At 43.2% G+C, this 25,919-nt stretch overlaps 1 protein-coding gene across 17 annotated transcripts in view; it reads left to right on the forward strand.

Annotated features, from left to right (window-relative positions):
• The window catches only part of anks1b (ankyrin repeat and sterile alpha motif domain containing 1B), a 455,240-nt gene that overhangs the window by 375,689 nt on the left and 53,632 nt on the right, over positions 1 to 25,919 (forward strand). For all 17 annotated transcript variants that reach the window (XM_007907724.2, XM_007907725.2, XM_007907728.2 and 14 more), the window contains 2 exons: positions 13,795 to 13,893; positions 19,096 to 19,248. In XM_007907724.2, coding sequence (XP_007905915.1) covers positions 13,795 to 13,893; positions 19,096 to 19,248 — 252 coding nt within the window. The remainder of the gene's footprint in view (positions 1 to 13,794; positions 13,894 to 19,095; positions 19,249 to 25,919) is intronic.

Genomic DNA, 25,919 nt, shown 5'->3' on the forward strand with positions numbered 1-25,919 from the left:
AAATCAGCCCTCTGCAGTTTTGTTTTTCATTCTGCAAGCATTGTATAAGGTGTATTAAAATGATTAGGGTAGGATTTAATCAGTATTTTCTTTAGATTTGACATTTAGGTAATACATCATGTAAAGTCAATAATCATTCCAATGTGCCAGAGGGAATTAAATTAATACATTTACATTTTTAAAGAGCTGCCACTATTTACAAAAATCTAGCCACTGGCAATGGTGCTATTAGCTTTCCTAAGAAATCAGAATGTCCTGGATTGAATGGAGAAAAGGCTCCAGCCACTTCAAAATATTCATTGTCAAAGGTAATACTGTAGAGTTTCACCGCACATAATAATGTAGTCAACAAGATTTAAAACTTTCTATAGCAATAGAATTGCAAGTAACCTGTATGTGCGGTGTCTTCATCTATCTGGTATGAAGACTACTATTTACAGTGTGGATAAATGAAAGGAATTACAATACCAACAACAAATTACATTTATATAGCCTTTTTCACATCAGGAAAACAGTAACAATTTACATTTATATAGTGGCTTTCACGTTGGGAGGATGCCGCAAGGCACTTTGCACAATTGACTCAGCTTGGACCGGGGGAGTTGAGGAGACCGAAAGGGCATTTGAGAAAGTAGGTTTTAAGGCAGGCTTTAAAGGTGAAGAGCGAAGGAGGCAGTGAGGCAATGGGAGGCATTGTGGCAGCTCAGATATAAATTAGTTCATTGTTAGTTATTCCATGTATTGCATTTGTATTTATTCAGATCAATACCTTGAGGTTTGTAGGATTTGAATTTATTTAAGATCTGCTCTTTACCCTTCTAATGATTCAGAGTCATGAATTATGTGGAATAAATTACTCAGCACTGTGGTGCTGACTAATACAAAACACACAGTTGCTACACTTTTGCAGTATACTTTCTTGGTCCTCTGGCTTGTTTCCAATTTTATTTTAATTTTAACGTAAGCAATCCAGTTGCTGTATGGAAGAATTCTGAAAAGGTCACAATAGCCATGCCTAACCTGCTAAATCCTGACCACACAGATATAGCACATACATTGACATTTAGTCATGTGGTATTTGTTTTGACGTACTTGAATACTAAACTATTTTAATAGAATAGATGTGAAACTGTCTTCCTAGGTTTTGAAGAGATCATGAAAATAAAATTACTGAGATCTGAGATAAACCTTTTAACTGCAGCTATTTAGATCTGTGCCCACGTCTTCATAATGTTCTTATTAAGTCGGAAACACTGAAACAGTAAAAGTGTTCCTCAAGAAATCAGCATAAATGACATTATGCAAAAGAAAAAGGGCTCATGGACATAAAATACATCTGCTGCAGGTGACGTGCATGTCACACCATCCCATGTGAACTTAGCTTTGAGACAAGGACCCATTTATGTTGCCATTTTTTCATCCTAACTGGCTCCCTATCACTGCAACATACTCCAGACAAGGCTCAATATAAAATACAATCATTGGTCATATGTTTCAGCCTCCATAGTCTATGGGCACCTTCTGGCTTGGCCAGGGTGTTGTTGATCGGTAACGTTGCCTGCCACTGACTATATGTTCAGTATTTGGGAGTCTAAAGGACTGCTTTTCCAAAAATGCAACAACATAGTTGTTTCTGTCTATGGAAAGAAGGAGAATATTTTATATCATTCTCAGTCTGAATGTATAATAATTCTTCCAAAGTGTCATTTAAAAAAAGAGCAGCATGTATGATAAAAAGTAGATGTTAAAGATGTTAGAACTAAATTGAAGGGGGAACTTATGACATAATTCTAGTAGATAAAGACTTTCACGATTTTTTCTTAAGCAGTTTATGTAATGTGAATTCTGTTGAATATAAATGCATAGAAATGCTTTATAAAAAAAAATGATGATGTGTTTATATGATACTGCTGGGAGTGAAGACTGCCTTGGTTCCAGAGAGCGATGTTGAGGGGCACATTTGATGTCAGTTTTTCCACTGCTCATTGGATTGAGTGTCATCAGTGTTTGTTTTTTAATGTTGTTAAAGAGCAGTCAGTGTCCACCAGTTCAACAACATTAAAAAGTAATCGCTTGAAAGATCTTGAGCTGTCTTGGCCAAGAACTTCAAGGAACTAATTGGGAGCAGAGATGGTATTGATACACATCTGCTGTGTTTATGAGTGCAAATCAAACTGCTTAATAAGATGTTCTCAAGAGAGGACTTCAGTACAATTTGTGTTGCCTCCACCTCAAATTATATTTCACACCAAATTCCACCAAAATAGTAGCAGTTTACTGAGAAATATGTAATAGTGTAGGGAGATAATTGCAAGATATGAAGGCCCATTCAATATTTCTCCCAATCCTGCTGCAAAATTTGTTGTTTTGTAAAATAACATAGTTGGTGGATTCTTGTCTTTTCAGGGACAGGAATTAGCTTCCAGTTTTTGACCGTACAAAACATTCAGCAGCACCGTGGCTATGGTAACAGAAATCTGTTTTGAAATATATTAGCAAGCAATCCATTGTGGACAAAGAAATATCACAATGAAATGTTGGCCTCTGCACATGGGATGCTGAGCCACCCTGAATCTCAACGGAGGTGCTCCTGATAATCACAGCCAGCTGTTAATGCCTGGGCAGGGAGTGAAGGAAATAGTTACAGGGTTAAACAATTAAACTGGGATTTGGTGCACACTGGAGTTTATTTCCTTCATAGCACTGCTCATAGTAAGAACACTATGATTGATATATTGACTTGTTTTTGCAATATAAATAATATTTTCTGTATTCGAGTATTTCATAACACTTCCATTCAAGACCTAGTTGTAGTTTTGTGTAACAAAAGAATAGGATATTTAAATCAATAAAACAAATTTTAAATACCATCAAGACTTTGCTTGTTGGAATGATTGTTTTTGACTAATTTCTTCTTAATTGATAAAAAACAGGATCATAAAAGGGAACTCTTCACAGCTAAACAAAAGGGTATGTAATAATACCCTTTGGAACTCTTTAAATATTTTGTTGGCAGCTGAATTACACAAGTAACTATGCCGTCTTTCTTGTGATTTTAACCCTTGAATACACTGTGAGCTTTGCACCTTCCTGAATATTCAAATCACTTTTTAAATTAATTTTTTTTTACAAACTTTCAAAAAATAATAATCCTTGCATTTGATATAGTGCCTTTCATGCTAGGAGGATGTTTCAAAGAGCTTCATGTGATTTACTATAAAGTGTAGTGATTGTGCATTTTGTTTTTTTGCACTTAAATGTTGTAACACAGTACTGCCAAAGTTAGTACTTTTGTTTGGTCAGCTGGAGTTCTGACTCATGCCGAAACTGGTCACCATACATCAGAGCATCCAAACTAAATTAAGAATCCATGCATCCCACATACACATAGAAATTCCAGAGATAGATTGTTGAAATGGAATGCACACTCTCCTTTAGGGACACATTATGCTTACCTAATTCCGGAAAGTATTAGGCACAGGTTGGCAAGACCCAAGGCTTGGGGATCCCAGAGTATGAGTTGGAGTACTGCTGGAGTCTAACCAACTAAAACTGCATAGCTTGCCATTGATAGCACAGTCTGGCAAGCTTTCCTGCCGCTTGCCCAGCAAGGACCACCTGTTAGGGCTTTGGCTTTTTTAGAATTATACAGCACAGGAGGAGGCCATTTGGCCCATCATGTCTGTGCCGGCTCTTTGAAAAGAGCTATCTAAATCAATCCCACTCCCCCACTCTCTCCCCAAAGCCCTGCAAACTTGTCCTCCCCAAATAATTATCTACTTCTGTCTTAAAAGTTATCGATTCGGTTTCCAATATCTTTTCAGGCAATGCATTCCAGATCCGAAATTTCTCCTCACCTCCCCTCTGTTTCTTTTAACTATTTTAAATTGGTGTCCTCGGCTCATAACTCTTTTCATAACTGAAGTCCCTCATTCCTGGCACCATCCTGGTAAATCTCTTTTGCACCCTCTCCCGTGCCTTGACATCCTTCCTAAAGTGTGGTGCCCAGAACTGAACACAGTACTCTAGCTGAGACCTAACCAGCGTTTTATAAAGGTTCATCTTAATTTCCTGATTTTTGTATTCTATGCCACTTTCAAAGATTTGCTTATATGAGCCCCCAGGTCTCTCTGTTCCTCCAACCCCCTTAAGATTGTACCATGTAGCTTATGTTGCCTCTCCTCATTCTCCCAAACTGCATCAATTCACATTTCTCCACATTAAACTTCATCTGCCAAGTGTCTGCCATTTTACTAGTCTGTCTACGTCCTCTTGCAGCTCTCCTATCCTCTTCACTGTTTACTACTTTTCCTAGCTTAATATCATCTGCAAATTGGAAATTGTGCTCCCTATACCCAAGTCCAGATCATTTATGTAGATCAAAAAGAATAGTGGTCCAAATACAAACCACTAGCTTGCAGGGTTAACAGGAGCTGAGTGATCTGCAACACCATTGAGTTGTCTAGAAAGAGAACTTAATGGTGCTGCAGAGGCAAGTTGTGACACCGTACACATCACTAACAGCGTGGTTGCCGAACAACTGTGCAAACGTAAGGTAAACAAATCTCAGGTGCTGAATAAAATACATCTGAAGATTCTTAAGGAACTAAGGGAGGAAATTCCAGGAACTATGGCACAAATATTTCAGAAATCATTAGATACTGGAGAGGATACTGGAAAGGTGTTTGGGGATTGGAGAAGGATAGATGTTACTCCTATTTTTGCTGCAAGGTAACAAAAGTGACCAAGGAAATACAGCCCAGTGAGTTTTGATGTTCATTGTGGGTAAAGTTATGGAGACTTATTAAAATAAGATTAAGGAACATCTGAACAGTAATAAAATCATAAAAGATAGCCAATATGGATTCTTGAAGGAGAGATCCTGCCAAACTAACTTACTTTGATACAGTTCCCCTTGAAAGGCTGGTACTGGAAATACAGAAGGTGGGAATGAGTGGAAGTAACAGCAATGGATATGTAATTTGCTGACCGATAGAACCCAGAAGGTGGTGGTACAGGGAATGTCATCAGACTGGGAGAATGTTACCAGTGGAGTTCCACAGGGGTCTGTTTTGGGACCTCTTTTATTTAACATCATCATAAATGATTTGGAGCTAGGAGTCACAAGCAAAGTGGCTAAACTTGCAGAAGAAGCAAAACTAATGAAGGTGGTAGACTGCAAAGATGAACAGGATAGGTAGGAGGACTTCAACATACTTCGGAATTGGGCAGATCGATGGCAGATGAAATTCATTGTAGAGAAATGCAAAGTGCTTCATATGGAGTCAAAAAATCCAGGAAGAGACTATTATTTAAATGGAGAGAAAATAATCTGTACGGAAAATTAAAAGTACCTGATTGACAATAAATTGGAGCTAACGCAACAGTGCTCGGTAACAGTGAGTAAGGGAAACTAGTTGCTGAGTTGTATAAGAAGGGCAGTATTGAGCCTAAATAGTGGAGTAACCCTACCACCTTATAAATCATTGGTGCTACCGCACTTGGATTACTGTGTACAATACAAAAAGGATATTGCAGCAATTGAAAAGTTACAAAGGAGGGCAACCAAAGTGATTGAGTGGATGGAGGGACTGGACTATGAGGAGCAATTAGGTAGACTGGGCGAGTAATAAACATATGGAACGGACTCTCTAGGAAGTAGGTGGAGACAGAAAGAATTGATTCTTTCAAGAACAAATGATATACTTATATAAAAAAAAACGCAAAATACTGCAGATGCTGGAAATCTGAAACAAAAATAGAAGTCGCTGGTCAGGCAGCATCTATCGGGAAAGTAAAGTGAGTCAACATTTCAGGTCCACAACCCTTCATCAGAACAGGGGCATGTTGGGAGGGAGAGGCTTTTAATGGCTAACAGAGAGGGAGGAGGCAGGACAAGGAAAACAAAGGAGAAAATGAGGTAAAGGACAGGGCATGATGGTATTATTGATGCAAAACAAAGGGGTGGGGGATTGCAACAAAACAAGGGAATAGAAGTGTTAATAATGCAAAACAGAACGGAGGTGTTCAGCAATCGGTCACCCAATCTGCGTTTTGTCTCCAATGTAGAGCATTGTGAGCAGCGAATGCAGTAAATTCCATTGGTGGTAGTACACGTAATTCTCACTTGAAAACTCTGTTTGGGGCCCTGGACAGTGCTATAGGAGAAGTTGAAAGGGCAGGTATTTCATCTCCTGCGCTGGCATTGGAAGATGCCGGGGGAGAAGAACTCTTGGTGGTGATGGAGGAATGAACCAGGGAGCCTCTCCAGCAGTCTGCTGAGGTTTAGTGCTTTGATTTATGTGGATATGATGAGCTAGAATATGCCTGAAAGTTAAATCACTTTTAATCTATTGCAGGTTGAAACTGTACTGCTGAATAAATGGATTCCAACTCATCATACCGTGTTCACTGTGTGTTTGGGGGTGGGTGGGGGGTGGCATGTAAATATAAAACTATGCCAATCAGTGATCTTGCCAGTATAGCACATGTGAATGATTGGGAAATCACATGATAACACAATGTTCAGGCCTGTAAATTTACCAACCAGCGAATTTCACCTCCTATTTGTGCTGCCATTGTACTTTCTAAACACAAGTTAGTAATGGTTGTAAATCCCCACACAACTAGCATGATGGTTTTATGGGAAAAAGAAGGGTTCCAATGCTGTGTTGAATGGCTCAGTGATTGTGGCCTAGGTTGTTGGATAGAAGTATTAATTGAATCTTTCATTTTGGCTAGAATTTGGTTTAACCAGTAATTAGTCCCATTTAACCAGTGACTTACTCTTAACTGACAGGTTGTTTTGGAAATGAGTTGGATGAGAATCAACAGGCCAATATCCACTTGTAAAATAAGATATTATTATTAACTTAAAGACTTTTGGGATTTTCATCAAACATAGAAGGATCATTTCTTCCTCAGCTCTTGAGATCCATGGCAAAAAGACTACACTATTTCTGTCACTCAACTTTGCATCTGTCAAATAATTTATTTTAGAAGAACTGGTCATTTAAATTAAAATGCTAATTACAGTATTTGGAATGCTATATACTGTATTATAGTTGTGTTTATTGAGCACATTGATCATTAAAACCATTTAAATTAATTCTCACCAAACATGTTAAACGATTCCCAGTTTTGATTGTTTTCTGGAAGCTGGGCATTTATTACCTGGTTTCTGGAAGTACAGTACTGTACTTGTAGGGATCATAGGCTCAGTTCTGTATTTCTTCACACTCTTTGAGTACAGTATGCTAACACTCCAAACACACAGTATCAACTTGGCTCTGGAGCCCATTTTAATATTTGAGGGAGTGGCTGCCCACAGATTCCATAATATTATTGGTAATTTTTTATTTGTATATTCAATATCATACAATCAGATGCATTTCAAATTTGGCATAAGGACACATCAAAGTGTGTAGCATCGAATAAACAGCTGTATATTGACTCCTGTGAAAGATCATCATTACTAATTTCTGTGGATCTTTCACTCTGATGAGAGAATAATGACAACTTGCCTTGCAAGCAAGAGGACCTGGGTTCGATTCCCTGCCAGGGTGAAAATTTAGGTAAGTTTCCTTAATCTACATGCCTCTGTTTACCTAGCAGTAAGTTGGAACCCAGTTGTTAGTTAATTGGCAGATCGCTTTTCTGGGGGTAATAATCCCTTTTAAAAAAAAATTGGACACTGAATCCACTACTATTTGTGGGATACTGCTGTGTGCAATTGGCTGCCGCTTTACGTTATGGCGCTTTGAAGCACTTTGAGACGTGAAGATGAAGATGTGATAAGGCGCTATATCAAATGCAAGGATTATTATTATTATTCAGCTCGGAGATACAGTACACTCTTGATAACTCATCACTCCAAGGGAAAAAGGGCTCAGTGACAAACTATCTGGAGTGTCGAGTTATTCGGAGTGGTGAGTTATCTGGAGTGGCGAGTTAGGCATATGTATAAATACATAAATAAATACATCCAAGATAGTTTATTAAGATAGTTTGATATTAGGTGCAGTATATTGCCCTCCGATAGTAGTTTTAAAAAAGCACCTTCCACATCCATCTCCATCCAAACATTCCTTTCTTCTATTAATCTGTGTTTGACTATATAATAATAATAATAATAATCCTTGCATTTGATATAGCACTTTTCACGTCTTCTAGACATCTCAAAACGCTTCGCAGATTATACTGTAAAGTGAACTAACTGTCTATTTGTGGGCGAACGCGGTAGCCAATTGGGCACAGTAGTGTCCCATAAACAGTCGTGGATTGAAGTGACCAATTTTGTTATTATTGTTTTTTTTTCTTGAGGGATTATTATTAGGCATGTGGAGTAAGGAAACATGCCCAAAGTTTCACCCTGCCGGAAATCGAGCCCAGATCTCTCGCTTGCAAGGCAAGTACTCTAGCCGCTGAGCTACAGGACTCCCACTGGCTTAGTTTCTTTGTATCAGAGAATCCATTAGTGACTGTAGTTACAGAGTGGAAAATTAGGCATATCCTGGCATGTTCATAACCTAACATTTTGATTTATCTTTTTATAATTTTGAATAATTAGGTAATCTATCACCTAATGTGTTCATTTTTGCAAGAGCAGCTCCATGAGGTTTGCTGGTCCAGCAAAACAATGTAACGTGTAACACATGGAGGAACCATTCAACATTTCATATCTGCTTTTTCAGATACCTTGTTGTTTTGTTCCTATGTTAACAACTCAATAATATTATTTTTATCTTTCCTTTAAATTTTCTATAGCAGATACTTGTTCAGCTGGAACTTTATTTCGGACCTCTTACATTTGGGTGTTTAAGAAAACCATATATAAGTAGGATCCTCCTAAGTAGTAGCAGGAAGTAGGAACTTTAGATGATTGGGGGATTGCTTTTCTGGGGGTAATAATTCCTTTAAGAAAGAAATAATAATAAATTGGTCACTTCAATCCACGACTGCTTGTGGGACACTGGTGTGTGCAATTGCCTGCCACGTTTCACCCAAAATATATAGTCACTACACTTACAATATATTCTGTGAAGCGCTTTGAGACGTCTCGAAGACGTGATAAGGCGCTATATCAAATGCAAGGATTATTATTATAATAATATAATTATAATTGTGAACAAACGAGTGTATAATCGTTTGCTCTACACTGGGAGATGAAACGCAGATTGGGTGACCGATTTGCCGGACACCTCCATCCTCTCAGCAAGCACAACCCTGAGCTTCCCGTTTCTTGCCACTTCAACTCTCCCTCCCACTCGCACTCTGACCTTTCCATCCACAGTCTCCAACCCTGTTCCAATGAGCTACAGCGCAAGCTCGAGGAACAGCACCTCATTTATCTGCTAGGGACCTTACAGCCCTCTGCCCTCAATATTAACTTCAACAATTTCAGAGCACAACAGCTCACCTTCCCCCTCAACAACAGCAACAACTTGGATTTATATAGCGCCCTCCACCCCGAATGGCGTCTCAGAGCGCTTTACAGTAATAGATCCCGGGACCGAGCCAGGGGAATGGGGGGGAAGGTGACCAAAGGCGCGGTCGAAAAGAAAGGTCTTCAGCAGAGACCTGAAAATAGGAAGGGAGGGAGCGAGACGAAGGGAGTGAGGAAGGCAGTTCCAGAGCCTCGAGGCATAGTGGCTGAAGGCATTGCCGCCGAGGGTGGAGCGGAGGACTCGGGGGACAAGGAGGGGGCCAGACCCGGAGAAACGAAGGCAAGGACTGGGGTGATCGGGGAGCGGGGTTTTGTGCGGGTGAGAATGCGGGCGGTAGAGTTCTGAATGATTTGGATTTTATGGATGGTAGTGGATGGGAGGAGGAGGGCGTTAGAGTAGTCCATCCACAGGTGACAAAAGCATGGCCAGGGTTTCAGTGGCTTTCGGGGAGAGGTATTGGCGGAGACGGGCGATGCGTCGGAGGTGGAAGAAAAACCGGAAACCAGACTGGAGGGGTTCGAAGAGGGAGTGGGAAGAGAGGTGTGCGCGAAGTTGGTTGGCAACAACGTGTTCTAGAACTTTTGCGAGGAAGGGCAGAGGGCCTTTGTGAGGGTCTCAGGGCGTAGCCTTTTCCAAAGGCAGTTGAGGATGGTTGAGGGCTTGGTGGAGGAGAGAGGGATGTGAGAGGAGAAGGAGATGAAAAAGTGGTCTGAGATGGCCTTGTCCACTATGCTGAGGTCAGAAATGTCAAGGTGGTGGGTGATGATGAGGTCAAGTGCATGACCAGGTTGTGGGTAGGTGAGTTTATATGGAGGGTGAGGTTTAGGGAGGAGAGGCAGTGAAATCGGCAAAAGTGGTGCAGGGAGAGTCTAGGTGGAGGTTGAAATCCCCCATTATGAGCTGGCATTCGGAGCAGAGGGACAGGGAAGAGAGGAAAGTAGAGATGTCTGTGTGGAAGGAGCCGGGGAGCTTAGGGCGGCAGTAAACAAAGGAGGATTTTCAAAGGGAGAGAGATGTGGAAGAGGGTGAGGTGCTCGAAGGAGGGGAAGCAGCCAGAGGAGTAGGGGTTGAGACCAAGGGAGGCTTTGGAAATGAAGACCACCCCACCACCACGTTGGTTTGGACGGGTGTGTGTGGTGGAAGGTGTAACCTGGAGGGGAGGCTTCCACTAGGGGTACGGGGTCATTGGGGGGGAGAACCAGGTTTCAGTGAGCCCAAGAATGTCAAGGTGCTCGTCCAGGATGAGGTCTTGGATGGTGAGGGCTTTATTTGAGAGGGAACGGACATTTTGGAGGGAAATGCGGGTGGGCTTGCTGGACGTGGGGGGAGGGAGGAGAGAATGGTACGGAGAGGATTTTGGGTTGTACAGGAGAGATGGTTGTGGAGAGTGATGTGAGTGGAGAGTTGGGGAGGGTACGTATGAGGGAAGGGGGAGTTGGGTTTGCCTTAAGGAGGCGGTTTGAGTGGAGGAAGTGAATGATTGAGCACTTGGGGTTGCTGCTCTGGAACATCCAATGCCGGGAGCCACGAGGGCCCGGCGGAGGATGCCCAGGCTGGAGCAGAGGGAAGTGGTGATGGGGTCGAGGAGAGAGAGAAGGCGGGGAGGGCGGTGGGAGAGAAGGACAGAGGGGGAGTAGCAGATAGAAGGGGGTGGGAGGAGGGACATAGAGGGGGGCAGGAGGAGAGACATTTAGAGTGGAGGGGAAGGCTCGGGTCAGGGCGGCAGCCAAAACGCGCATGCAGACACTGATCAGCGAACGATCAGCGGGACGGCATCAGCCCTCAGGCTTAGCCTCCCAGATCATGGCTGGGATGGCAGTGCCAGGGGCCAGGACATTGTTGTTGTTTTTTTTAAAAAAATGTAAAATCTGTGATCATTACCACATCATCTGGGACCCAGGCACACCTTTTGTCTCTCTGGACTGCCTTTTTTGTTGTGCAATTCCACCCCCTCTTTGTTTTGCATTATTAACACCTCTATTCCCTTGTTTTGTTGCAATCCCCCACCCCTTTGATTTGCATCAACAATACTATCATCCCCTGTCCTTTACCCCATTTTCTCCTTTGTCTTCATTGCTCTACCTCCTCCCTCTCTGTTAGCCTCTCCCTCCCAACATGCCCCTGTTCTGACGTAGGCTTGTGGACCCGAAACGTTATCTCGTTTCCTTTCCTTTCTCTATAGATGCTGCCTGACCTGCTGAGTGTTCCCAGCGATTTCTGTTTTTGTTTCAGCATCTGCAGTATTTTGCTTTTTTTATTATTATATTCATTAAAAATAAGCTCTTGAACAAAATATGCAACCCCTATTTTCATGTGATCGAGTTTCCAAGCAGATCTGACCAACAACAATTTGTATTATGTAGCACCTTCCATGTTGGGATGATGTCCCAAGATGTCCCAGTGAAGAGTTTGCACCTGGGGGTTGGAATCAAGAGGGGTAGGGGCCAACAGGGTTGGAAATGGGAGGATGACTTTAAGTATGGTCAAAGAGCAAGGACGTGAGATTGCATTTGAAGGAGGGGGCAAGGCGAAGGGATTCCAGGATGGAATTCCAGAGAGTGGGGGCAGACAGGCTGAAGGCCTGACCACCAATGGTGGACATGGAGCAGGCCAGTGTCCGTCCAGCAGAGGTTGGTACAACAACATGCACTTGTATAGCTTCCTCCACGCAGGGCAGCGTCTCAGAGTGCTTTGGTAAGGTGTTAGTTGGTCACAGAGGAAGGGGAGGAGCTTTGAAAGTGAGGACGAGGATCTCAAACTCAATCCTCTGGGGGTTGGGGAGCCAGTGAAGTCAGGTGAGGATGGGGTGATCAGCTCACGGAGCCTGGTCAGGAGAGGACATGCGGTGCAACATTCTGAATAATCTGCAGCCTGTGGAGGGAATTCCATGAAAATAGTTCAAATCTAATGCATTTGAATAGATGCAGCTTTTGTCTGTATACATTCTTAATGAAACACTAGCTGATCATCTCATGTAAGGCTGGCATTTTGAAATCTCTTTGTACTATGGATGAAAATAAATGAACATTAAACCATTATTCCAGGTGCCTATTAGTCTGAAGAATTTTGCTGCAAAATATTTTCATTGTACATTCCAACAGGTCATTTTCAGCACACCGTGTGGAATGTGCTTTCATCTGTGTTTGTATACTTATTTCCATCACCTGTTTTAAATTAAGAGGATTACAAAACAGATTTAGAAAAATTAAACTGATCATTGTTTCCAAAAGAAATCTAACAAAAAGCATTTGTGCAACACGAAAGGTGTAAAATGAAGTGTACATAAACTAAACCATGTTAAATGTACATAAACTAAACCATTTTTAATGTGTTGTTTGACTTGGTCTACATAATGTTGTCTTAACAAGAAATCCACAGAACTACAGATTCTGCACAATTGAGAATTCACCGAGAGCTGAACAACACCTTGAATCAGGTGTGTAACTGTAGAGCCAGCTCAGCCCATGAGAAATCCCATGTACACACTCCACCTCCTCCTCCAATGAGGTTGAAATAAAGATGAAGAATTTTCTGCAAAATATTTTCAATGTTCATTAAGATAAGTAATCAAAGTGTGGATGAAAAATAGCCTGCTTGACATCCCCGCCTTGCCCGCCCCACTATTGGCTGGTGGCTTTCAGTCTCTCTTTCCCCACCCTCTGGAACTCCATCCCACAGTGCTTCCGCCTCACCCCATCCCTCACTTCCTTCAAGACGAATCTCAAGACACTCCTCTTCGACCATGGCTTCGGTCACCCTCCTAACCCTCCCCGCCCTCCACCCCTCCTGATCCCAATCACCAGTTCGGGTGTGGCGGGATCCCAAGACTGTCCAGCACCTTGGGACGTCCTTCTGCTGTGAAAGGCGCTATACAAATATAATTTGTTATTGTTGTTTTTGAGACTCGCTCCTGGGGAAAAGGTTGCACTTTAATAAAAACAAATGTATATTAACCGAACAAAACAACCGCTGGGCCAGCACAATTGAGATGTGCTGCTGTACTATCGACAATAGTTCTAAACCTTGAAGAGCTGCTTGTTCAAGGGTGAGAGAAGGTGATTTCCTTTCTGTGCACAAATCAATAAGCTTCCACATTTTATTTTGTTTCCAATACATTTTATTCTTGTACTTTGCACTATTGCTATATCAGCAAATCAACTTCAGAGAACTTTCAGCAAATGAACAAATATTTCATAGCACAGCATGGATATTTGATAGCTGGTGTTCTGCTCTTTATTATAGAATTGAACTCCTTTGCATACACTGAAGGTGTTTTTACTAAAATTACAATGACAATCAGACTGGAGATGACATAATTTTTATCTCTTACTTTCCCCCTTTCAACTAGGGAAGCAATGTAGTAGAAGACCAGGATTTGCTGGAGATAGGCATCCTCAATTCATCACACAGGCAAAGAATTCTACAGGCAGTTCGTGGACTTCCTCGGGTAAGTTGAGTTATACAGCTGAAAAGAGAATACCTGCTGCAGTGTCCAGTTCACTTTACAAATATCTCATCAGGTTTGAACAATGTTTTTAAAATAGCATGCACCTGTTACTTTTCCAAAGCATCTATAAGGAACAATTACTTGGCTCAGTTGGCAGCACACCAAATCTCTGGGTCAGAAGGTTGCAGTTTCAAGTCCCTTATTTAAGACTTTGAGCTTATAGTGTAGATTGACCCCCCAGCTGCTTCAGATGAGTCCCATTTGGAGGTGCTGTCCTTCAGATGAGATCTTGTTTGCCTGTTCAGGGGATGTTTGACATGATACAAAACCTCTGTCACTATATGAAAAGAGAAGGGAGTTTTTCCTTGTGTTTGAGTCCAACCTTTCTTCAGATAATTGATCATTCCCTTCCTGACTATTGTGGGACATTTCTGTGCATAAATTTGCTGCACATTTGCCAACAAATACACAATTTTTTACTTTATTAGAAAACTCTGAAGCACCTTGAAACATTTCTGTGTAATAAAGTGGTGTATCAAATGCAATAATTATTATAGAATTACATAGAATGTTACATGACAGAAACATGTCATTTGGCCCAACTGGTCCATACTGGACCCAACTAGTTTGTGCTGGACTATAAAATATAACAATCCAAAATATGTTTTAGAAAAATGCAAACACACAAGTACAAATGTTGCTCAGTCCACTGTCAACTGGGCACTGTCCACTGTCAATCCTGTCCATGTGCCAACTCTGGAACATAGTTTGTAAAACCATGTCTGTGTTCAGTCACCCAGTGGAGTTTTTCTTTGGTGGTGAGGCAATTTTAATATGGTTCAATTTATTGTTAGAAATTGGATCTAATTTCATAATTAAAAAGGTAATGCTGGAAATCTACAACAGCATCCATAAATGAAAAAAGATAATTATTTTGGGCATTACCCTTCATCAGAATCCAAAATATTCAACTCTTTCTTTTCTAGATGCTGATTTGCCTGCTGTTGATTTCCAGAATCATATTTTGGGCGGTGGGGAGGGGGAAGATTCCCTGCATTCACTGTTTCATTTTCATCTGTACTGAATACCGGTCAGGGTGATGGCACCTCTGGGGAGGGGAGTCAAAAGTAAATGGATGCACAGGGGTACACAGGGAAGAGTGTCAATGCAATCATCATTGGGGACACAATCATGAAAGGAGTAGACAGACGTTTCTGAACCAAAACCGTGACTCTCACATGGTATATTACCTCCCTGGTGCCAGGGTTGAAGACATCATGAAACAGGTGCAAAACATTCTACAGGGGGAAGGGAAATATCCAGAAGTCATGGTCCATATTGGGATCCATGAAGTAGGGAAAAAAAGGACTGAGATCGTACTGGGAGAGTATCAGAAGCTAGGGAAAAAGTTAAAGAGTAGGACCTCAAAGCTGGTGATCTCCGGATTACTCCCAGTACATCGTGCAAGTGAGTATCAAAACAGCAGGATCAAACACGTGAATGTATGACTGGAGAAATGGTGCAGAAAGGAGGGATTCAGGTTCCAGGATCATTGAGACCAGTTCTGGGGCAGGTGGGACCTGTACAAGGTGGATGGGTTACACCTGAACAGGTCTGAGACCAATATCCTCGCAGGGAGGTTAACTAGTGCTATCGGAAGGGTTTAAAATAATTTTGAGGGGGTGAAGGGAATCAGGTTGTAGCGTTATAGAGGAGAAACAAGTTACATGGAGGGCTGGGAGAGTCGAATAGCAATGTAATAAGAAGTAATCCAGAAAAAGGAGGGATTAGATGGGATTAGATTAGATTAGAACAGACTCAGTCAGTCTTGGAGTACATGTGTGTAAATGCACAGAATGTGACAAATAAGATTGGTGAGCTGCAGCCTCAAGTTGACACATGGGGTTATGATATAGTGGTGATGAACAAAGGCAGGAATGGGAGCTGAATATTGCTGGCTACAATGTATTCAGGAGGGATAGGGATGGAAAAAAAGGAGGATGGTAATATTGATTAAAGATATGGCTACGCCCCTGGAAAGAGGTGATGTGTTAGAGGGCCCCAAAACAGAATCTATTTGGTTAGAGTTAAGGAGCAGAAAAGGAGTGGTTACTTTGTCAGGTGTCTACTATAGACCACCAAATAATGAGAAGGAGATAGACGAGCAAATCGGCAAGCAGATTTCAGAAAGATGGAAAACCAATAGAGTAGTGATAATGGAAGACTTCAATTATTCTAACATAGACTGGCAAAATAACAATGTAAAGGGCAAGGAGGGGGAAGGATTTCTGAAATGTGAGCAGAATAACTTTCTGTATCGGCATGTTTCCAGCCCAATGAGGAAGGAAGCAGTGCTGGATCTAGTTCTGGGGAATCAAGTGGGGCGAGTGGAGCAAGTTTCAGTAGAACATTTGGACAAGGGTGATCACAACATCATTAGGTTTAGAGTACTTATGGAAAGGGACAAGGAGCAATCAAATGTGAAGATACTCAACGGGAAGAGGGCTAGCTTCAGTGAGTTAAAAAAGGACCCAGCCAAGGTGAACTGGAAAGAAAGATTGGTAGGTAAACAGCTAATGAGCAATGGGAAGCCTTCAAGGAGGAGATAGTTCGGGGAATGAACAAATACATTCCCACAAAGGGGAAAGGTAGGGCATCCACACCTCCCTGGATGAATAAGGAAATTAAAATAAAACAGAAAATGTCAGGTCCAAAATACAGAAGATAATCAAATAAAATATAGAAAGTATACAGGAGAATTGAAGAAGGAAATAAGGAGGACAAAGAGACTGTATGAGAAGAGATTATCGGATAACATAAAAGGGAACCCTAAGATATTTTATAAGCATATAAAGAATAACCGGTAGGGTGGGTCCAATTAAGGATCAAAGAGGAAATCTTCTTGTGGAGGCAGAGGCTGATGTACTGAATGAGTACTTTGCATCTGTCTTCACAAAAGAAGAGGATGCAGCCAATGCCACAGTATTGGAGGAGAAAGTAGAGAAATTGGATAAGAATAAATTGGGAGGAGGTACTTAAAAGGTTGTCGGTGCTCAAGGTAAATAAGTCACCTGGTCCGGATAGGATGCATTCTATGTTACTATGTTATGAAGTAATGGTGGAAACAACAGATGCTCTGGTCACAATCTTTCAATCCTCTTTGGGCAGACACGTGGCAGATAAAGTTTATTGGGGAGGAATGCGAAGTGATGCATTTTGGGAGGAAGAATGAGGAGAGGCGATATAAGCTGATGCTACAATCTTAAAGGTTGAAGGAACAGAGAGATCTGGGGTGTTATATAAGTAAATCTTTGAAGGTGGCAGGACATGTAGATAAAGCTGTTAAAAAAATCATACAGGATACTCGGCTTTATAAATAGGGGCATAGAATACAAAAGTCAGGAAATTATGATGAATGTTTATAAAACACTGGTTAAACCTCAGCTCAGCTTAACTGTGTTCAGTTCTGAGTACCACACTTTAGGAAGGATGTCAAGGCATTGGAGAAGTTGCAAAGGAGATTTTCCAGGATGGCACCAGGAATGAGGGACTTCAGTTATGAAAAGAGTTATGAGCCGAGGACACCAATTTAAAATAGTTGTTAAAAGAAACAGAGGGGAGGTGAGGAGAAATTTCAGATCTGGAATGCATTGCCTGAAAAGATATTGGAAGCCGACTCGATAACTTTTATTGAATTGGATAGCTCTTTTCAAAGAGCAAGCACATACATGATGGGCCGAATGGCCTCCTTCTGTGCTGTATGATTCTAGGATCTCTGACATCTAAATATATTTGTGATGTATTATTATCTTTTCTGGAGGCTCCAGTCATTTCAACTGTCCTGCATGCATGCCTAATACTGTTTGCTTACTCAAAGCATTTCCTCACAACAGTGATTTCAGATGCTGCAAGAGTTTAATTCACGCATTATCACTAACATTGAATTGATGATGCCGATCTAATAGTCCTTCGAATGGATTTGTTTGTAGTGAGGTGACAAGCTCATATAAAAGGAATCTGAAGATAATGTGATTAAATTGTACCAAATAGAGTGAGTCATGTAGCTTAAGCTCATATATAACTTGTCACGCCTGGAAAAGCAATCCGCCAATTCACTAACAACCGGGTTCCTACTTACCTCTCGGTGAACAGAGGCATATGGAGTAAGGAAACTTGCTCAACGTTTCACCCTGCCGGGAATTGAACCCAGGTCCTCTCACTTGCGAGGCGAGTGCTCTAAGCTACAGGTTTCCATTTACTTCTCTCTGCCTGGTTGGCCAACTCTCACTGAGTTCCTTATGTGCTGGTTGCCTTTCAGTGCCACACTCAAGTGACCATTGTTCTTGTGTGAAGCCTTGAAATGAGTGTTGGCTGGCCACTGTATTATTGCATCACACGTAAACCTAACCTCTCCCCCTGGTTGTCACACCTATACACAGCCAATCGAGGATATAGGAGACAGTCCAGGTGCAATACCTTTGACCAATTATCCTTTTCGTAACTCTGGAAAGTCCATGGCGAACTTTGCTGGTCTCAGCTGGGGCTAAGAGGAAAGCTAACAGCTCAGATTTGAACCCACAAGCTCCTGGCTCGCAAGCTGCCCTTTGAATTAATATAGAGAACTGCAAAGTTCATTCTTGTGCCACGTACAGCAGCTGATTTTAGATGAAACAAGACAAGCTTTATTATCCGACAGGGTTAGTTCATCGTGGAGTCCTGTAACTCAGTGGTTAGAGCACTCGCTTTGCAAGCGAGAGACCTGAGTTCAATTCCAGGCAGAGGGCGAAACCTTGGGCAAGTTTCCTTACTCCACACAGAGCCTAATAATAATCCCTTCAAAAACCAAAAACAATAATTAAATTGGTCATTTTCAATCTACGACTGTTTGTGGGACATTGCTGTGCACAATTGGCTGCCGGGTTCGCCCACAAATGTACAGTCAATTCACTTTACAGTGTGGTCTGTGAAGCGCTTTGGGACGTCCTCCCGACGTGAAAAGCGCTATATCAAATGCAAGGATTATTATTATTATTGGTATCTTGCCTCCATCCACCTGACACCTAGAAACTTAACATGGTGCCCTTTTCCAATGCTCTGACATATTAAAGATGACAGCTCATTTTCAGAGCAGAGTATTATTTTTGAAAAGTAACAAATACATAATTCTTTGCATTTTTTACAGATATATTTTCTTTATTTCAGGTTAAAGTCATTGGATATGATGGGAATAGTCCAACGTCTGTGGCAGACTGGTTGGACTCCTTAGAGCTGAATGATTACATCAAGACCTTTCTGGCAAATGGTTATACATCAATGGATCTTGTGAAGAAGCTGTGGGAAATTGAACTCATTAATGTAAGTTCATGATTTGAGTAATGACCTGAAAATAAACTATTAGTGCTGAATAGATTTAAAATCTGAATGGCTGTTTTATAACATAACCTATTGGCTTACCGCGGAAATAAAAATGAAATAGAATAGCAGTCCTATAAAATCACTTATCTGAAATGGAAGTTATTTCGATGCAGTGTCAGTCTTGGTTGCTAATTGCACTTGAATTAGATGAACTCATGAGTTCCTTTGCTACTATGCATTTGCTTCTTCTTTTCTTCACTGACTGAAACGCTGTTTAGATGACACCTGCAATATAATAATAATCCTTTCATTTGATATAGCGCTTTTCACGTCTTCTAGACGTCTCAAAAGCGCTTCACTATACTGTAAAGTGAATTGACTGTATATAATAATAATAATAATAATCCTTGCATTTGATATAGTGCTTTTCACGTCGGGAGGACGTCCCAAAGCGCTTCACAGAACACACTGTAAAGGGAATTGACTGTATATTTGTGGGCAAAACTCGGCAGCCAATTGCGCACAGCAGTGTCCCACAAACAGTCGTGGATTGAAGTGACCAATTTATTATTGCAGGAATTTATTAAATAATTAGATCCGTCACTCATATGGTTATATGAAATCAGACGTAGAAAATAGTTTTGTTAATAGAAATGTGAAAATGGAGCCTTTTGGATTGCCATCTTAAGACCCTAATGTCCTGCTTGCTTGCTTTTTGTTAGCAGAAATTAAATGGGGTAAAAAGCATTTCTGAANTTTTTTTAACAATAAATTTGTGCTTATCAAAAAAGCTAGCATGTTTATTGTTCATTGTTATAAATTTTTGAAGCATTTAAAGGAAAAGCACTTTTGTTAACTTGATACCAGTTCCTGTGAAATAAATTTCAATTGGATTTGGATCTGCCAGGGTTTTGCCAAGACGAGGGGATGCGCTCAGCTGCCTCTGCCCTTCCGTCTACTCGCCCCTCTCCATCTCCCCCTCACACCTCAGCCCCGACCCATCCCTCCCTCCACACCTTCGAACATGTCTCCCATTCTTCTCTCACCACCACTATAACCCGCATGAAACTGACCACCTGCTCCCTCGACCCCATCCCTACCCTTCCCCTTAACTTCTAGCTCCACCTCCTTACCCCCCTACTCACAGACATCACAAACTTTTCACGGTCCACTGGCACCATTGCCATCCCTTTAAACATGGCCATCATCACTTCTATCCTTAAAAAACCCTCCCTTGACCTATCCCTGTTCTCAAATTACCACCTCATCTCCAACCTCCCTTACCTTTCCAAGGTCCTGGAACAAGTCATTGATTCCCAGCTTCACTTCTTCCACTCCCGCCCCTCCCTTCACGAACCTCCAATCGGGTTTCTGTGACGCACACAGCACAGAACCAGCTTTGGTCAAAGTAACAAATGACATTTTGTCCATCTGCGACCAGGTCTCCCTCTGCCTCCTCATTCTCTTTGACCTCTCTGCTGCCTTCGATACTGTCGACCACTCTATCCTCCTCCACCGCCTCTCCTCTCACCTCAACCTTCATGGTTCTGTCCTTGAATGGTTCTGATCCTACCGTTCATACCGTCTCCACTTCATCTCCACAAACAGTTTCTCCTCTAGCTCCCACACTGTCTTGTGCGGTGGTCCTCAGGGCTCTGTTCTTGGTCCCCTCCTCTTCAGTATCTGTATGCTTCCTCTTGGTGACATCATCCACAGACATGGGTCAACTTCCACATGTATACAGATGACACCCAACTGTATACCTCTGCCTCCACCCTTGACTCCAGGACCACTGCTGTCCTGACAGAACGTCTGTCAGACATCAAGTTCTAAATGAGAGCTCAGCTGACAGCATACCCTCACTGAGCCAGTCCACACCTCAGGCGCTGGACAGCATACCCTCACTGAGCCAGTCCGGAACCTTGACGTCTTGTTTGACCCCTCAACTATCCTTTCTACCCCACATCAGTGCCATGACCTGCTCTGCCTTCCCCCACCTCCGCAACATCGTCTGGCTCCACCAGTGACATCCAGGCTTGACTATACAAACTCCCTGCTTGTCGGCCTCCCCAACTCCTCCCTCCATAAGCTGCAGATCATCCAGAACTCTACAGCCCCCTTGTCCTCTCCTGCACCAGGCTCCTTGACCCGCATTCTCGCCCGATTCCACTTGCTTCCCACCACACAGAGGTTCAAGATCCTGGCCCTCACCTTCAAAGCCCTCTATGGCCTCACTCCCTCTACCGCTGTGACCTCCTAACTCTCTACCAACTGTCCCGCTCCCTCCGCTCAGCAGGCTCTGGCCTGCTTCACGTTCCCCGCCTTGTCCACCCTACCTTTGGCGGGCACGCCTTCAGCCACTCTGCCCCCACTCTCTGAACTCTGTCCTACAGTCACTCTGCCTTGCCCCCTTCCTTGCCTCCTTCAAGACTCATTTCAAGACCCTACTCTTTGACCGTACTTTTGATCATTCTCCTTCACTCCCTATCCTCCAGGTCGGGTCTGAAACACTGACTGTCCAGCACCTCCTGGTGTGAAAGATGCTATGCAAATGTAATTTTGTTGTTGTAGTTATATATAGAACCATTACAGATTTGCACGCAGTTTGATTTGTTAAACTGCTCCAGAAACCACCTCATGAAAGCAGCCATCTATACTGCATGTTTCACAGCAATTCACCACCAAAATCACATGAATTTGTCATGCAACAGCACTAAATACAATAACGTAGTAAGATCTAGTAACATAGAGGATAATAACAAGGATTCTTTAACAATTACAATAAAATACATTATAAAATATACCCGAGGAAACAAAAGTTGCCCTCCCCAATCACAACCCCTAGCTCAGGTCCGAAACACGGACTGTACAGCGCGTTGGGATGTCCTTCCAACGTGAAAGGCGCTAAACAAATATAATTGTGTTGTTGGGTTAATAGACCTGTGGTTTCTCTCAGTTTCAATAAAAAAATATGAATTTGCTAAAAACTAAGAATAACAAGAATTTGCCATGATGCATCCACTCCCAGAATATTAGTTTTGCTTAGTCAGTTAGTTGATAAGGTGTAAAGTCTAAGATGGCAGTTTACTCAACTCCACGACCACCGATGTCCTGACAGCTGCCTGTCTGACATCGAGTCCTGGACGAGAAACAACTTTCTTCAGCTTAACGTGCGCAAAACTGAGGCCCTCCTGATTGGCTCGCGTCAGCGCCTCCGCACCTCAGGCGCTGACAGCATCAGCATCCAAGGCTGCACTCTCCACCTCTCAAAGCCACTCAGGAACCTCGGGGTTCTGTTCGACCCTGAGCTGTCCTTTCTTCCCCACATCTGCGCCACAACTGGCACCGCCTTCCACCACCTCCGGAACATCGCCAGACTACGGCACTACCTCACCCCTCACGCTGCTGAAACTCTGGTCCATGCCTCTATCACCTCAAGGCTGGACTATGGGAACTCTCTCCTCGCCGGCCTTCCCGGCGCCTCCCTCCACAAGCTGCAGGTCATTCAGAACTCTGCAGCTCGTGTACTGTCCCGCACCAGGCTTCGGGACCACATCACTTCCACCCTCGCTCGCCTCCACTGGCTCCCCATCCCCCAGAGGATCGAATTCAAGATCCTCATCCTCACCTACAAGGCCATTCACGGCCTTGCTCCCTCCTACCTCTCCGACCTACTTACCTGCCCGTACCCTCCGTTCCTCTGGCTCCGGTCTACTTCACATCCCCCGCCCTAATCGTCCTACCATCGGTGGCCGGGCCTTCAGCCTCTCAGCCCCTAGGCTCTGGAACTCCATCCCCAGTGCCTTCGGCTTGCCTCCTCCCTTTCCTCCTTCAAGGCCGGTCTCAAGACCTTTCTCTTCAACTGTGCCTTCAGCTCCCCTCTTGACTCCCTGCCCCCTCCTCGCTCCCTCCCTTCCCTCCCCTCACCCTGACCATTTCCCCCCCCCTGCTCTGGTCCTGACCCAACTGTCCAGCGCCTTGGGACGTCCTCCTGATGTGAAAGGCGCTCTGTAAATGAAATCTTGTTGTTGTTAGTTCAATACTGGGTGACTGTTTGTGGGACATTGCTGTGCGCAATTGGCTGCCGCGTTTGCCCACAAATATACAGTCAATTCACTTTACAGTGTGTTCTGTGAAGCGCTTTGGGACGTCCTCCCGAGGTGAAAAGCGCTATATCAAATGCAAGGATTATTATTATTATTCTTATTAAATGCCATTTTTGGATGAGATGGTTCAAATCCAAGCGAACACCGCCAAATTTGGCTGTAACACTATGGTTCTGCCCTCGCCTCAGCCAAATTGTCCTTCTACTCCAGGATCATCCTGGACACCAAGGACATCCCCAGGATCCTCTTTTCCACCACAAACCAATTCCTTCCCTACTTCTTTATGCCCCGCCCATCTTCTCCTCCGACTCCAAATGTGGGGATATGATGGACTTCTTCAGGATCAACACTTTTGTATATGATTGAGTAACTGCCACCTGCTCCTCTGCCCATCCTCAACTCAGTCTTTCCCTTATCCCTCTCTTCCGGCATGTCTCAAATGAAGCCCACCATATGCTCCTTCAACCCCTTCCCCACCTCATCTCTGCCTCCCAGCACCATCTAATTGTCCCCAAGCAAATACACATTGGTCAACTATGTCCATATGCTCAACTTGTCCACCAGCACAGTTCCCAATTTTTCAAAATTGCTGTTACCACCCTTCTCATCAAAAAATCTTCCCTTGACTCATCCCTGTTCGCTAACTAACGTCCCATCTCCAACCTCCCTTTCCAAACTATTGGAATGAGTCATTGTATCTCAGCTTTCCTTTCCCCTTTCTTTCCTTTTCCCTGTACTCCCTCGATAAACCCCTTCAATATGGCTTCCATGATACTCACAGTACCAAGACTTCCCTGGTCTGAGTCACCAATGACATTCTCTCCACTGTGACCAGGGCTCTCTCTGCCTGCTCGTCCTTCTTTTCCTCTCTGTTGCCTTTGACATTGAAAATTCTATCCTATCAGCTCTCATCTGTCCTTTCCAGGTTTCATTCTTAACTATCCCAATGTCTCCACTGGGGATCTGCCAATGGCTTTTCCTCCCGTCTCCATACTGTCATGTCCAGTGTTCCCAGGGTCCTCTTCTCTTTCATATCCACATGCTCCCACTCGGCAATGTCATACCCGCAGGTATGAGGTTAACTTCCACATGTGAAGATGACATCCAACTCTATTTCTCTGCCTCCATCTTTAATTCCAGAACCACAGCTGTTCTGACTGATTGCCTGTTGGACATCAAGTCCTGAATGAGAGCTAACTTTTTCCAGGTAATCTAAAAGATAGAAACTCTCCTGCTTGGCTCCCATCAGTGCCTTCTCACCTTAGGCGCTGACAGCATCAATCTACACCTCATGGAGCAAGCATTGAACCTCAGTGTCTTGTTTGTCTCTCAATTGTCCTTTGGACCCCACATCCACGTTCTGACCCATTCAACTTTTCCTCCACCTCCACAACATCACCTGCCTCTGCCACTAACTCTCCCCTTGGGCCCTCAAAACCCTTATCCATCTCTAGGATTGAGTTCTGCATCGTCATCATCATTTTAAATCCCTTCATAGTCTTGCCCACCCTACCTCTGTGACCTTCTCAAACTCTTATCAACCTGTCTGCTCCCTCCATTCAGTAGGCAATGGACAGGAGTCATGTCTCCTGCCCTGACCACGCTCCATCGGCAGTTCACCTTTCAGCCTATCTGCCCCATTCTCTGGAACTGTTCCTCTGCCCCTGAAAAACATTGTCATCACTGCACTCCTCAAAAACCTTACCCTTGACCCCTCCAACCTCACAAATTCCCGTCCCATTTCCAATCTGCCGTTCCTTGTCAAAGCTATGGAACGCGTTGTTGCTAACCAGCTTTGCTCTCCCTCCATTCCCTCCTCGAGCCCCTCCAGTCTGGTTTCCACCCTGCCTGTAGCATAGATACCTAGGATGACACACAAATCTACTTCTCCTCCAGCTATGACTCGAGCTCCACCAATATTCTGTCAGCTTGTGTGGCATATATCAAAACCTGTATGAGCGCAAACTTCTTACAACTAAATGTCAACAAGAAAGAAGCTATACTCCTTAGCTCGTGTCAACGTCTTCGTCCCGCAGCTCTGACCTCCTCAATCTCCCCGGCCTATCCCTCAGACTCAGGAAATCTCTTCATACCCTGGAACATTCCTACCTCTCCAACTTGCTTACTCGCCAACCTGCTGCCTCCACTTGACTAGCTCCGACCTCCTGTAATCCCCTCATGTCTTCCATTCCAATATCAGTGGCCATGCTTTCAGCCACTACCCTCCGAAACTTTAGAACACTCTTCCTCTGTTCCTTCGCCTTGCCTCTTCCTTCCCCATCTCCATGGTCTCATCTACTTGTTCTTCAAGTGGACTTTAATTATCCCACAACAATGGGAAGAAGGGAATTTCTCCCAGTGTCTGGATAGCACTCCTCCGATTAAACAACCATTCATCTAGGTGTTTGTGGGACCCAACTGGTGCAAGAGGTGCTGGATTTATCTACAAAAACAGTCACTGCAGTAATTACTGTAAAGTACTTTGAAAGGTTTTGAAATAAGGTGCTACAAAATCATAGAATTATGCAGCACAGAAGGAGGCCATTCGGCCCATCGTGTCTGTTC

Source organism: Callorhinchus milii, unplaced genomic scaffold, assembly GCF_018977255.1.
Source record: "Callorhinchus milii isolate IMCB2004 unplaced genomic scaffold, IMCB_Cmil_1.0 Scaffold5, whole genome shotgun sequence".
Lineage (NCBI taxonomy): Eukaryota > Metazoa > Chordata > Chondrichthyes > Chimaeriformes > Callorhinchidae > Callorhinchus > Callorhinchus milii.